This window comes from Trichechus manatus, unplaced genomic scaffold (genome assembly GCF_000243295.1).
Source record: "Trichechus manatus latirostris isolate Lorelei unplaced genomic scaffold, TriManLat1.0 scaffold00087, whole genome shotgun sequence".
Taxonomy (NCBI): domain Eukaryota; kingdom Metazoa; phylum Chordata; class Mammalia; order Sirenia; family Trichechidae; genus Trichechus; species Trichechus manatus.
Genome location: NW_004444023.1, coordinates 4,921,272 through 4,936,453, shown reverse-complemented (window position 1 = coordinate 4,936,453; position 15,182 = coordinate 4,921,272). Strand labels below are relative to the sequence as shown.

The following is a 15,182-nucleotide window of genomic DNA, read 5'->3' as shown; positions in this document are numbered from 1 at the left end:
GGCGCTTGTTTTCTCGGGTCCCGCGTACGCGGCCGAGGCGGCGCGCCTGGGACCGGCCGTGTCGGCGGCGGTGCGCAGCCCGGGCCTAGACGTGCGGCCCGTGGCGCTGGTGCTCAACGGCTCAGACCCGCGCAGCCTCGTGCTGCAGCTCTGCGACCTGCTGTCGGGGCTGCGCGTGCACGGCGTCGTCTTCGAGGACGACTCGCGCGCACCCGCCGTCGCACCCATCCTCGACTTCCTGTCGGCGCAGACCTCGCTGCCCATCGTGGCCGTGCACGGCGGCGCCGCGCTCGTGCTCACGCCCAAGGTGCGCGCGGCCGGCGGCGGGGGCGGGGCTGGGAGGTCGGGGGAGGGGCGAGGCCCAGTAGGGGCGGGGCCAGAGGGAGGTAAGAGGCGTGGCCACCCTCGAGGTTCAGAGTCTTGGGATGGGGTGGAGCCATACGGGAGGTAACAGGCGGAGCTTATGTGGAGGGGCATGGTCTGCAAAAGGAGCGCAGGCAGGCCCTGCTGGAGGAGTCACCTAGAAGCATGCTCTGGATCTTGGAGAGGGTCTAAGAGAGAGGGAACAGTCATCAATGTTTAGGGTATTGGGAGGACGAGGACGTGGGCTTAGTCATTGTAGGTGAGGATCTGCAGGAGAGGCAAGTCAGGAGGAGTGGGATCTAGGGAAAAGGCGAGGCCAGCTAACGATGGACAAGGTGTGGGGGCAAAAACGGACCAGCCGAGATGGACGAGATCTGAGGGAGGGGTGGGATCTGGGGTCAACAAGTTGAGGGATCAGTTGGAAAAAAATTGAGTCCAGTTAGGGGTGGAGTCTAAGGAGGAGGCGAGACTAGGAAGGCAGGGATAGGGACAAGGAAAAAGGGTATTTGGTACTGAAGGATAGGGCCTGGGAAGGGGCTCAGCCAGCTGAGTGTGTGGTTTAGAGGAGAGACAAGGCCAACCACCAGGGGCCTGTGTCTGCAGGGGAGGGAGGAGCCATTAGTGAGAGGTGGGCAGGGGAGGAGAAGCAGGCAGCAAGGAAGTGGGGTTTAGGGAGAAGCCAGTCAGGGTAGGGGTGAATCAGGGAAAGGGCAGGGTAAGCCAAAGAGGGGTGAGGCTGGGAGTAGGTGGGGCCTAGATATTGTACAGTGATAAGGGCACAGGGTCTAGAAAGGGAGAAGAACCTGGGGGCAGTGTGTGAGGAGGGACATACCCAGCTGGAAATGTGGAAGAGGGAATGCAAAGGTAGGGTCTGGGAGGATGGAGGCCCACCATAGAGGCGGGACTAACCAGAAAAAGGTCAAAGCCAGGAGCCAGTAGGGAAAGGGTGGGGTAGAGGCTGCAGCTGTGTGTGAGGCAGGGACTTATGCTGGAGTGGAAAAGGAAAGATGGACTTCTGGTAGGGAGTGGTCTGCGGACTGAGAAGGAGAAGGGGTGGAGCCACCTCGGTAGGTGGAGCCACTTGAGTGGCCGGAGCCTAAGTCTCCGACAATTTCTGGCTTTGTGACTGGATCACCACTGCATGGTGTGATTCGTAGTTCTCTCCTGCCCAGAGCATTCTGGGAAGGGCATCTGTCCAACTTTCTTGTTCTTCTTGGCACGAAGTTGTCCAGAGATTTGTGGGCAGACCACCTCTGATGTGAACTTATTACTTCCTGGCTGTCACTTCCATGGCATACTCAGAGATGTGGTCTACTCTGTTTCATTGTCGGCTGAGCACTGTCTTCCGGTCAGTGAGCACCCATTGCCTTCTGGGAAATGTAGTCCTCACACTGTCAAGATGGAAGAAAAAGTGGTACTCACAGCTCAATCTGTGCCCCCACTGAATGCCAGGAATGTGGTCCCCTCAGCACACCTCCACCTGCTAAAGGGCGAGGTCCCGTCAGGGTTCTCATTGCATGCTGGGAGACCTCATCCCCTCAGAACAACTGCCCTGCCCTCTACACATATACCCACAGGCACACCCCAGGGGAAAAAGTCCACTCATTGTTCTCATATGATTACTGGAAGATTTATTGACGGCCGATTATGTGCCAGGGCTGTTCTAAATTCTGGAGAATACAGTTGTGAAAAAAAAAAAAAAAAAAGACAAGGTCCATGTTCTTGTGGAGCTTGCATTTTAGTGGGGAGACACACGAAACAAGTAACAGAGAGTGAAGTCTGCCATGGAAGGAATAAATAGGATGATGGGGCAATGACCAAAAATGGGACTTCAATAGATGGCGCAGTCAGGAAAGGCCTCCCTGAGGAGGTGACAATTGAGTTGGACCTGAGGAATGAGGAGTGGAGGAGCTGGGGGAGAGTGTCCCCAGGAGAGGCAACCACAAAGTGCAAGGTCTCTGAAGCAAGAAGGAGCTTGATGAGTTTAAGGAAGAGTGAGAAGGCCAGTGTGGCTGGACTCCATGTGTAGTGAGGGGTGGGGGATGTGGGAGATGAGGTTAGAGAGGTAACGGGCTAGTTCATGCAGGGCCTTGTGGGCCACAGCAAGGACTTTGGCTTTGATTCTCAGGAAGATAGATCACTGTTGGAAGGTTTTCAACCGAAAAGGGATGAGATCCAATTAATATTTTTAAACAATCCCTCTGGCTATGGCTGGGGAACAGATTGGAGGATGCAGGAATGAAAGTAGAGATGAGTTGGGAAGCTGTTGTAGTTATCCAGGCAAGAGAGGAAGGTGGGAACAATGAAAGATGTGACAGTGGCAGTAGTGAGGAGCTGACAATTGGGGTTATGTTTTTCTTTTTTTAATTGTAGTGAAAATGTACACAACAAAGTATACATCAATTCAACAATTTCTACATGTATAATTCAGTGACACTGATTGCATTCTTCAAGTTGTGCAACCATTCTCACTATCCTTTTCCAAATTGGTCCATAAGGTTATGTTTTGAAGATAGAGCCAAGAGGACTTGGAGATGGCCTGGATGTGGTTGTGAGGGAAAGAGAGGGAAAGGATGATTGAGGTTTGGGGCCTGAGCATCCCAGTGAATAAAGGGAAGATAGGGAGCCATCTGAGGTGGGAGAAAGAGCACGAATTCTGTGTTTGATACACTAATTTTGAGATGTTTGTTGTATGCCATGCAGTCGATTCTGACTCATAGTGACCCCATGTGACAGAGCAGAACTGCCCCATAGGGTTTTCTTGGCCGTAAGCTTTACTTGGGAGCAGATCACCACGTCTTTTCTCCCAAGGACCAGCTAGTTGGCTGGAACTGCGGACCTTTCAGTTAGCAGCCGAGTGCTTAACCACTGCTCCACCAAACCCGTAAAACCAAACCTGTTGCAGTGGAGTTGATTCCGACTCATAGCTACCTTATAGGACAGGGTAGAACTGCCCCATAGGGTTTCCATGGCTGTAATCTTTATGGAAGCTGACTGCTTCATCTTTCTCTTGAGGAACGGCCGGTGGGTTTGCATAGCCAACCTTTCAGTTAGCAGCCGAGTGCTTAACCATTGTGCAACCAGGCCTCATTAATTTTTGAGATGCCTCTCTTGGAAATCCAAGGGTGCATGTTAAGTAGAAAGGGGGAGAGGTTTGTCCAGAGCTCGCGAAAGAAGTTGTGACTGAAGCGCTGTCCAGTGGAACATTCTGCAATGATGATATTCAAATATCTGCAGCGTCCAATTCGGTAGCCACCACGTATGGCTGTTGAGCACTTGACATGTGTTAGTGCACCCGAGGAACTGAGTTGTAAATTTTATTTTATTTTAATTAATTTACATTTCAATAGCCACGTGTGACTAGTGGCTACCATATTGTACAGCGCAAGAGACAGTAATTAAATCCCTGAGTCTGGAAGAGATCGTCAGGGAGAGAGCATAGGGAAGAGAAGCTGAGGAGAGAACGCTGGGGAAAGAGAACTACTACTTTTAAAATTCTGACTGAGGAAGAGAGGCCAGCAAAGGAGACAGAGGGAGGGGCCAGGGAGGTAAGAGTAAACCCAGAGAAGGGGAAAGTCCATTCAACAAATATTCCGGGCATCACCCTCATTGCATGCTGGGAAATGTAGTCCCTCATTGCATACAGGCAAACGGGTTCCTCTCACTGCATGCTGGGAACTGTAGTTCCCTCTCTGGAAGCTGAATGTATTCGTTATCGTCATTTTAGCTGCTGTAACAGATAAACCCCCAAACCTCAGTGACTCAACACAGTAGAAGGTTGTGTCTCACTCATATAAAATCCAAACAGGTGTTCCTGATTGGAGGTGGCTCTCCTCCAAGTGGTGACTCAGGGACTCAGGCTCCTTTCCTCTTGCAGTTCCTGCAATCCCTTAGGACCTCAGAGTTCTCTCCTGGGGTCTCTGCATCTTTCCATACACAGAGAAAAGAGCAAGGTTCATGGGGTTTGAGGGGAGGTCTTACGGACAAGCCTAGAAGAACTCAGCCACATGGCTAAAGCTAACCAGGTCTAGTTCTGTGCCCCAGAAGGAAAATGAAATGAGTATGTTGAACAGCTGGAGTCCTTGGGTGGTGCAAACAGTTAACACACTCGGCTGCTGACTGAAAGGTTGGAGGTTCGAGTCCACCCAGAAGCACTTTGGAAGAAAGGTCTGACAATCTACTTCTGAAAAATCAGCCATTGAAAACCCTGTGGAGCACAGTTTGACTCTGACATGCATGGGGTTGCCATGAGTTGGAATCGACTCCGTGGCAGCTGTTTTTTTTTTTTAGGGTTTTTTTTTTTTTTTTTTTTGGGGGGGGGTGGTGAATAGCTAGTAAGTCCTCATATTGAGAGCTGTGACCTACCGTTGGCCACTGGGAGCTGTCCTCTCACTGGCTGATAGGAGCTGTGGTTTTCTTATCAGTGGCTGGGAGGTAAGGCCCCCTTGCTGGCTGTTGAGAGCTGTAGTACCCGGGTTGGCTACTGGGAGATGTGTTCCCCGTTAACCTCTGGGAGTTCCTCATTGGCTGATGGGCTCTGTGGTCCCCTTATCAGTGACTGAGAAGTGAAGTCCCCTGTGGGCTGCTGGGAGGTAAGGTCCCCTCTTGGCCTCTGGGAGCTGTGGCCTCTCACCCCAAACGCTGACACCCCCTCCCCGCCCGCAGGAGAGGGGCTCCACGTTCCTGCAGCTGGGCTCCTCCACGGAGCAGCAGCTTCAGGTCATCTTCGAGGTGCTGGAGGAGTACGACTGGACATCCTTCGTGGCGGTGACCACGCGGGCCCCTGGCCACCGGGCCTTCCTATCCTACATCGAGGTGCTGACGGACGGCAGCCTGGTGGGCTGGGAGCACCGCGGGGCGCTGACGCTGGATCCAGGGGCCGGCGAGGCGGTGCTGGGGGCCCAGCTCCGCAGCGTCAGCGCGCAGATCCGCCTGCTCTTCTGTGCGCGTGAGGAGGCCGAGCCAGTGTTTCGGGCTGCCGAGGAGGCGGGCCTCACCGGGCCCGGCTACGTGTGGTTCATGGTGGGGCCCCAGCTGGCCGGGGGAGGAGGCTCGGGGGCACCCGGGGAGCCCCCGCTCCTGCCTGGAGGCGCCCCACTGCCCGCCGGCCTGTTCGTGGTGCGCTCAGCCGGCTGGAGGGACGACCTGGCCCGGCGCGTGGCGGCCGGCGTGGCCGTCGTGGCCAGAGGTGCCCAGGCCCTGCTGCGTGACTATGGTTTCCTGCCCGAGCTCGGCCACGACTGTCGCGCCCAGAACCGCACCCACCGCGGGGAGAGTCTGCACAGGTGAGGAGGCCCTGTGGGAGGGGTGCGGGAAGGCTTGTGCTGGCCTGGGGCGCTGGATGGCTGAGTGACCTCAAATGGGTCCTGTCCGCTCTCAGAGCCTCAGTGCCTTAGTCACCTCGGACTGTTGTAACAGAAATACCACACCTGGGTGGCTTTAAAGAGCAAAAATCTATTTTCTCACAGTTCTGGAAGCTAAAAGTCCAAATCAGCGTCTCGCCTTGTCAATGCCTTCTTTGTCAGTAACCCTGGGCGTTCCTTGGTTGCTTGGCTTGTAGACAATCCTCAAATAGGCATCTCTGTGTCTCTCTGTGTCTAATCTGCTCTTTTTATAACTCAGCAGTGCTTAGACTGTGAACTGCACCCTATACAGGAATGATCTAAGTAACTTAACAAAGAAAACCCTATTTGGAAACAGATTACATCCACAGGTATAGGAGTTAGAATTCCAACTCATATTTTGGGGGGACACAATTCAGTCCATAACACTGTTGCCTTTTCTGTAAAAATGGGTGTAATTGGGCCTCCCTTCTGGGGTTAAAAGGAGGTCCTGGGTGGTGCAAACTGTTTGCACTCAATTACTAACTGAAAAGTTGGTGGTTCGAACTTAACCTAGTGGTAGCGTGGCTGAAAGGACTGGTGATCTGCTTCCATAAAGATTACAGCCTAGAAAACCCTATGGGGCAGTTCTACTCTGACACACATGGGGTCTCCATGAGTTAGAATCAACTCGATGGCAATGGGTTTGGTTTGGGTTTTCTGGGGTTCAATCAAGCAATTTGGGGAAAGCACCTGAGACACAGTGAGTGTATTACTATATTTCATGATTATAAGAAGCACATTTTTTCACATTTTAATGTCTTTGAAACTAGGATGGATCTTAAAATTGAGGGCTTATCATAATTTAATTGGCAGCACTCTTTCTTTGTGGTACATAAAATAATGGTACATTGAGGAGTTCCTAGGTGGCGCAAAGAACTAAGTGCTTGACTACTAGCTGAAAGGTTGGCGGTTTGAACCCACCCAGAGCCACCTGGGAAGGCAGGCCTGGCGATCTGCTTCCGAAAGGTCCCAGCCTTGAAAACCCTAGGGAGCCGTTCTACTCTGTGCACATGGTGTTGCCATGAGTAGGAATTGACTCAACAGCAAACTAACAACAAAATGATGGTACATCTTACAATTGGTGGTGTCTTCAGTTTGATTCTATGAAATACCGTGGTTAGATTACAACCCAGTGGCCCAAACAAAATAGAAGGCTGGCCCTGTCTCGTAAAAATCCAGAGCAGAGCAGACCAGTTTATCCGGGGTCAGCTGCTCCATGTGATCATTCAGGGACCCAGGATCCTCCCACTCATGGCTCTGCCATCTCCTTTCTGAACAGTCAAAGCTGGATCGTGAGCTTATCTGATTGCTAGCTTCTGAGAAGGGGCCAGAGAGGAAGTAGAGAGCAAGCAATTGCCTTTACAAAAAATTGTGATAAAATATATACAGCATAAAATTTGCCATTTTAACCATTTTCAAGTGTACAATCCAGTGGCGTTAATCACAGTCACCATGTTATGAAACCATCACCTCTATTTGTTTCCCAAACTTTTTCATCACCCCAGACAGAAACTCGGTACCCATTAAGCAGTACCTCCCCATTCTTCCCTCCCCCAGCCCTTGGCAGTCACTAATCTACTTTCTGTCTCTATGTGTTTGTCTAGTCTAGATATTTAATATAAATGGGATCATATATTATTTGTCCTTTTTTTTAATTGAGTGCATAGCTCTATTCATCCGTGTATTTATTAAGCATCCAGCTCATTTAAGATAATGAGGTGTAATGGAAATTTCACAAGCATTGTGTGATGTGTGATGGTTGGTTGAATTTGAGTAAGTTTCTCGTGTCTTTAGAACTTTAGTTTTCTCACTTGTTTAAATTTAAAGGAAAAATACAGGCCTATAGATGGAGAGACAGTTTGTTGTACTGTGGTGGCTTGCGTGTTTCTATGATGCTGGAAGCTATGCCACTGGTATTTCAAATACCAGCAGGGTAATATTTGTCCTTTTGTGTCTAGCTTCTTTCACTTAGAATTTTTTCAAAGTTCATCCATGCCTTAGCATGGATTAGAACTTCATTCCTTTTTATGGTGGAATAATATTCCATTGTATGAACAGACCACATTTTATTTATCTGTTCATCTGTTGATGGACACGTGAGATATTTTCACTTTTTGGCTATTGTGAATAATGCTTCAGTGAACATTGGTGTATTAGTATCTGAGTGCCTGCTTTCAATTCTTTGGGGTATATACCTAGGAGTGGAATTGCTAGGTCATATGGTTAAGCGCTGGGCTGCTAACTGAAAGGTATGCTGTTCGAAGCCACCAGCCGCTGCATGGAAGAAAGATGTGGCAGTCTGCTTCCTAAAGATTACAGCTTTGGAAAACCCTATGGGGCAGTTCTGCTCTGGCCTATAGGGTCGTTACGAGTCAGAATCCACTCAACAGCAATGGGTTTGGTTCTTGGTATGGGTAACTCTATGTTTAACTTTTTGAGAAGCCACCAACTGTTCTCCATAGCTGCAAATTATGTCATCTGCAAATAGACATAGTTTTACTTTTCTGAATTGGATGCTTTTTATTTCTTTTTCCTGCCTAAATGCTCTGGCTAGAACTTCCAGTACAATGCTGAATGGCTGTGGTGAAAACGGCCATCCTTGTCTTGTTCCTGATCGGAAGGGGAAAGCAATTGTCTTTTCAGCAAGTGGTGGGGAGAGGCACATCTCACATCTTATTGGTGAGAAGTGGTCACATGGTCAGGTCTGCCAGACTGGTTTACAGTTAGAGTCTATTCTGATTGGCCAGATGTTAGTTCTGATTGGTTAGTGCCAGTGCTGTCTTGGTTGTTAGATATTTTGAATATCACCTAGACACATGGCCATAGCTGGCTGCAAGGAAGGCTGGGAAATGAGGCCTCCAGCTGGGGGTGCCCAGCTTACGCTATATTATTTCAGAAAAAAAACAGAGTTTGGTGGAAAATAGCATCTCCACCTGGAAAGTGAGGAAATGGATGAGTTTGGTGTCTTAGTTATCTATTGCTGCTATAACAGAAATACCACAACTGAGTGGCTTTAACAAACAGAAATTTACTTTCTCACAGTTCAGGACACTAGAAGTCCGAATTCAGGGCACTGGCCTTAGGAGAAGGCTTACTCTCTGTTGGCTCTGGGGGAAGGTCCTTGTCTCTTTTCAGCTTCTGTTGCTGAGTTCCTTGGTGATCTTCATGTGATGTGGCATCTGTCTTCCCCCATCTGTGCTTGCTTGCTTCTGTGCCTAATCTGCTCCTTTTATATCTCAAAGTAATTGGCTTAAGACAAACCCTACACCTATATGGCCTCATTAACATAACAAAGAAAACGCTATTCCCAAATGGGATTGCATCTACAGGTTTAGGGGTTAGGATTCCAACACGTATTTTGGGGGGACACAAGTCAATCCATAATATTTGGTGACACAACAATGGAAGGAAAGACCCCTGATCCTGAAATGAGAGGGAAGTGAGCCTGGGGAGAGGCGATGGGTGGAGAAGAAGACCTAAAGGAGGAGATTTGAGAACTGGTGAGTTGGGAATTGGGATCAGGAATAGGAGAGTGGGAAAAGCTTCCCTCACTCATAAATACTTACTGAGCACCCGCTAGGAACGAGAGCTCCTGCTGGGCGCTGGGAACACAGACATGAATAAGACCACGGAGCGCTCTTCAAAGAGCTAAGGGTCCTGGAGGAGTGGCAGACAGGGATGGGATAATGACAACGCAGCATGGTGCTTGCAGTAGTGGCGAGAACATGGACGTTGGGGAGCACTGGTGAGGAGTATTGACTACGCCAGGACATTTTTAGTTGCAAGAAGCAGAGTCTCATTCAAATTTCCTTAGGGAAAAGGGGGCTTATTGGAAAGATAAACACGCACAGAAACCCAGATGCCAGAAATTGAGGCCGAGCCTGGGACTAGCCTCTCTTACATCTCTTTCTCTCTCTTTCTTTTTCTCTTCCCCTGTCTCTCTGTCTCTCTCATACACACACAGTCTCTATCTCTGTCTATCCATCTCTTTTTCCCTTCTCTCTCATCTCTCTCTCACACACACATTTAAGCCTGTCTCTCTACCTACCCATCTCTCTTTCTCCTTTCTTCTCTGTCTGCCTCTCTCACTCTCTGTGTTTCTCTCTGTGTCTGTCTCTCTCTTAAGCATGCCTCTCCCTGAGGCTCATCAGTTCTCTCCCCACCGCTTACCCAGATTTTCTGCTCCCTCATCACTTCAGCCCGCCCTGGCCACTCTCCATCCTTCCAGATCTCATAGCTAACATCCTCCCAAGAGAGGAACTGTATTGGCCCCAATCTGCCTTCCAAACCAGGCTACACAATTCATGGGTCAGCCATGGAGTTAGAGAGGCTTCTGGGAGGAAGGAATAGTTAAGCTGAATCCTGCAGGATGACTTGCGCATTCATTCACAAAAGCCCTTTATTGAGAATCTACTGTGTGCCAACTACTGCTTTGTTTGTTGTTAGGTGCCATCAAGTTGGTTCTGACTCATAACGACCCTATGCACAACAGAACCAAACACCACCCAGTCCTGCACCGTCCTCACAATCATTGCTGTTTGAGCCCATTGTTGCAGCCACTGTGTCAATCCATCTCGTTGAGGGGCTTCCTCCTTTTCACTGACCCTCTACTTTACCAAACATGATGTCCTTCTCCAGGAACTTAGGCACAGGGAATAATAGTGTTGAGTACTGTTTAATGGGTGTCTTAGTTTGCTCCCAGCCGCTCTGCAGGAGAAAGACGTGGCAGTCTGCTTCCATAAAGACTACAGCCTTGGAAACCCTGTGAGGCAGTTCTACTGTGTCCTATATGGTCGCTATGAGTCAGAATCGACTCGACGGCAATGGGTTTGGTTTTGGTTTTTGGTAGTTGGCTAGTTTGCTCACTGTCGTAGGTATCTAGTGCTGCTATAACAGAAATACCACAAGTGGATGGCTTTAACAACGAAAAATTTATTTTCTCACTGTCTAGTAGGCTAGAAGTCCAAATTCAGGGCATCAGCTCCGAGGAAGGCTTTCTCTCTCCGTCAGCTCTGGAGGAAGGTCCTTCTCGTCAAGCTTCCCCTGTACTAGTAGCTTCTCTGCACAGGAACCCCCAGGTCCAAAGGACATGGTCTGCTCCCGGTGCTTCTTTCTTGGTGGTATGAGGTCTCCCCCTCTCTGTTCGTTTCCTTTTCCTTTGATCTCTTGTAAGATAAAAGGTGGTGCAGGCCACACCCCAGGGAAACTCCCTTTACATTGGATAAGGGACACGACCTGAGCAAGGGTGTTACATCCCACCCTAATCCTCTTTAACATAAAATTACAATCACAAAATGGAGGACAACCACACAGTACTGGGAATCACGGCCTAACCAAGTTGACACATATTTTCAGGGGGACACCATTCAATCCATGACACTCACTGTCTGTCTGGTTTGGTAGTTTGCTGTTTACCTCATTGTTATGGATTGAATGGTGTTCCCCAAAAATATGTATTGTAAATCGTAGCCCCTGTATCTGTGGATATGGGGCCCTGGTGGCACAGTGATTAACCAGGCGGCTGCTAACTGAAAGGATTTCTGCTATAACAGAAATACCAGGAAGAGAAATTTATTTTCTCACAGTTAGAAGGCTAGAAGTTGAATTTAGGCCACTGGCTCTAGGGAAAAGCTCTCTCTCTGTTTGCTCTGCAGGAAGGTCCTTGTCTCTTTTCTGCTTTTGTTCCTCTGTTCCTTGGTGATCTTCATGTGACATGGCATCTATCTTCACCCGTTTGTGCTTCCTTGCTTCTGTGCCTGATCTGCTCCTTTTATATCTCTAAGTGATTGGCTTCAGACATACCCTACACAGATGTGGCCTCATTAACATAACAAAGAAAACCAAATTCCCAAATGGGATTACATCCGCAGGTATAAAAAGCCAAAACCAAAAAAACTTGTTGCCGTTGAGTCGATTCCGAATCATAGTTACCCTAGAGGACAGAGCAGAACTGCCCCAAAGGGTTTCCAAGGCTGTAATCTTTATGGAAGCAGACTGCCACATCTGTCTCCCACAGAACAGCTGGTGGATTCGAACCACTGACCTTTCAGTTAGCAGCCGAGTGATTAACCACTGCACCACCAGTGTTCCATATCTACAGGTATAGGGGTTAAGATTTATAACATATTTTTGGGGGACACCATTTAATCCATAACAATGGGAAGACAGTGAGCAAACAAGAAAAGAAGAAAATATCAGCAGGTGATAACAGCTGTGATGAAAACAGAGCAGGGGGAATATGATCAGAAATGCGTAGGGGGCTAGGTTCGGTAGGGTGATTAGGAAAGGTCTTTCTGAGTAGGTGAAACTTGGAGGTAAAAAATGATTAAAGAGAAGGAGCCAAGCATTGGAAGATCTGAGTGAAGAGAAGGGAGAGGGAACAGTAGGTGCAAAGGTCCTGGGGTTGGAACTGCCTGTTTGAGAGCCTGCAACAAGGCTAGTGTGGCTGGACCATAGTGGGCAAGGAGGAGAGGGGTATGAGTAGGAAATGGAGAGACACACAGGACTTTAGGCTGAGGTAAGGAGTTTGGATTTGCTTCTAAAAGCGAGGGGGAGTTCACCAAGAATAGAATATTCCAGGCAGGGGAACAGCATGTGCAAAGGCCTAGAGAGGAGAAAACTTGGGCAGTTGGTAGGACTGCAATAGTTCAGGGTAGATGAAGGCACTAGAGTTAGGAGTTGGGATGATACACTGGAGAGGTGGATGGGGCCTTGAATGCCAGGCTGAGACTGTAACTTTGTTCTAGGGCACTAGGGAGCCATGGGAGGACTGTGAGCAGGGACAGCTTTGGGTGTAGAAAGAGCCCTCTGGGGCTGGGTGGGGCAGAGAGATTGGAGGCTGGGGCGAGGGTACAGGAAGGGGAGGATGTGGCCTGAGTGTGGAAAGGAGGGAACGATGCAGAAAGAGCCCGGGAGCAGGGGACTGATGACCTGGGGATGGGGTAGGTCTAGTCTCATGACCAGGTGGACGGTGTACAAGGCAGTCGTCGTACAGGGAGTGATGTTGCACAGTGGGATATCTAGGGGTCCAGAGACTCTCCTGGGGGCTTCCTCCCAGAGCAAGTGACATTTGAACTAAGTCTTGAAGACACCGAGTTGTTCAGGATGACAAGGGATGGAATAAGGGTGTTCCAGGAAGAGAGAACAGCACCTGCATATCCGCTTCCTAGGGCTGCTGCAGTCCCTGACTTACAATGGGGTTACGTTCCGACAACTCCGTCGTAAGTCGATTCTGACGTAAGTCGAATACCTCATTTTTTTTTAAATTTATTATTGCCTTTTATTATCAGTATCTTTATAAATCATAACATTGAACATCTGTGAGTGAACATCTGAGATAACATCAGCAAATTACACGCTGCAACATTGTATGTAGTACATATTACCAACAATAAGATGTACAAAAAAAAAAAAACAACACAGGCAGTCATAAGCATGCAGCTCATGGTAACTCCAATATGTTGTAAGTCGAGGACTACCTGTATTACAAACCAGGTAGCTTAAAACAATAGGAGTTTATTGTCTTATAGTTCTGGAGGCTAGAAGCCCAAAATCAAGGTGTGGGCAGGGCCATGTTCTCTCTGAAGGCTCTAGCAGGAGATCCTTCCTGGCCTCTTCCAGCTTCTGGTGGTTCCTGGCAATTCTTGGCATTCCTTCGCTTGTAGATGCATCACTCCAATCTATGCCTCTGTCTTCACATGGCTGTCTTCCCTCTGTGTCTCTTCTCCTCATTTTATAAGGACTCCACTCATACAGAATTAGGACCCACCCTACTTCAGTATGACCTCATGTTAACTTAACTCATAACATCTTCAAACACCCTATTTCCAGGCAAGGTCACATTCACAGGTACAGGGGTTAGGACTTCAACATAACTTTTGAAGGGACACAGTTCAACCCTCCAGGCAAAGGCCTGGAGATAGGAAATCGTTTGATGTGTTTGGGGGACACCTGGCCATTCAGTGTTGGTGGAGCAAAAAAAAAGGGGGGTTTGGGGGCTGGGGTGGGGTGGGGGAAAGGGTTTGAGAATGGGAAGCAATGAGAGATATGGCTGCAGAGACAAGTGAGGCCAGACCAATCCCTTCAACAGAAGGGAGAGGGAACAACAGATCCAAATGCCCTGGGGTTGGAACTGCCTGTTTGAGAGCCTGCATCAAGGCCAGTGTGGCTAGAGCATAGTGGGCAAGGGGGAGAGGGGTGTGAGTAGGAGATGGAGAGACACACAGGGCTTTAGGCTGGGGGAAGGGATTTGGGAGGAGCCCTGGTGGCAAAGTGGGTTAAGTGCTTGGCTGCTAACCAAAAGGCCAGCTGTTCAAAACCACCAGCCGCTCCATGGGAGAAACCATAAAGATTATAGCCTTGGAAACCCTCTGGGGCAGTTCTACACTATCCTATAGGGTCACTATGAGTCAGAATCCACTTGACAGCAATGGGTTTGATTTTTTTTTTTTAAAGGGGTTTGGATTTGATTCTAAAAGTGATGGGAGTTCACTAAGAATAGAGTATTCTAGGCAGTAGGAACAGTATGTGCAAAGGCCCAGAGGGGAGGAAAAACTTGGGCAGTTGGTGGGACTGCAATAGTTCAGGATGGATGAAAGCAGTAGGGTTAGGAGTTGGGGTGATAGGCTGGGAGGTGGATTCAGCCCAGCCACAAGGACCTTGAATGCAAGGCTGAGGGGCTGGGACCTTGTCCTGGAGGCACTGGGCAGCCAAGTGGCTGGTGCTGAGCCAAGAGGCCCATTTGTGTTTCAAGATCTTGGAGGTAAAGGAGGAGAGGTTCCATTTGGAGGCTGGGGATGTCAGTGGATCTGCCCTCAACTGCTGAGGGATCCAACCCAGGTCCCCACATGTCCCCTCCTTCCTGGGCAGGTACTTCATGAACATCACCTGGGATAACCGGGATTACTCCTTCAACGAGGATGGCTTTCTGGTGAACCCATCCCTGGTGGTCATCTCCCTCACCAGGGACAGGACTTGGGAGGTGGTGAGTCCCAGCCCTGATCTCAGGCAGAGGAGAGGGGCTGGACACCTGGGTCCTGGAGAGGAGGGGCTGGGAGCCTAGACTTTTGAGTCCTGAAGGGAGAAGGGAGCTGGGGGCCCCATAGTCCTGGGTCTGAAGGAGGAAGGGACTCCTGGGTCCTGGGTGAGGAGGGGGCTGAGGGCATATACTGCAGCCTCTGAGGGAAGAGAGGGTACCGAGTCCAGACTCCTTGGTGCTGGGGGAGGAAGGGGCTGGGGGTCCAGGGTGTGAAGGAGAAAGGGACTCCTGGGTCCTGGGGAGAGAAGGGGGTTAGGGGACTGGAGTCCTAAGTGTGAAAGAGGAAGGGGCTCCTGGGTCCTGGGGGTGGGGGAGATGGGCCCATACTCCTAGATCTAAGGGAGGAGGTACATAGAAACCAGGACGTCTGGGGAGGTCTCTCCAGGTAGGCTGACTCC

The 15,182-nt window shown here is 49.6% G+C and overlaps 1 protein-coding gene across 1 annotated transcript in view; it reads left to right on the top strand.

Moving 5' to 3' along the window:
• Nucleotides 1–7: 7 nt before the first annotated feature.
• GRIN2D (glutamate ionotropic receptor NMDA type subunit 2D) overlaps nucleotides 8–15,182 on the top strand; it is a gene marked incomplete at its 5' end in the record, with an annotated part of 36,010 nt that continues 20,835 nt past the window's right edge. The window contains 3 exons of the mRNA XM_004381838.1: nucleotides 8–307; nucleotides 5,029–5,648; nucleotides 14,616–14,730. Of these exons, the coding sequence (XP_004381895.1) occupies nucleotides 8–307; nucleotides 5,029–5,648; nucleotides 14,616–14,730 (1,035 nt within the window). The remainder of the gene's footprint in view (nucleotides 308–5,028; nucleotides 5,649–14,615; nucleotides 14,731–15,182) is intronic.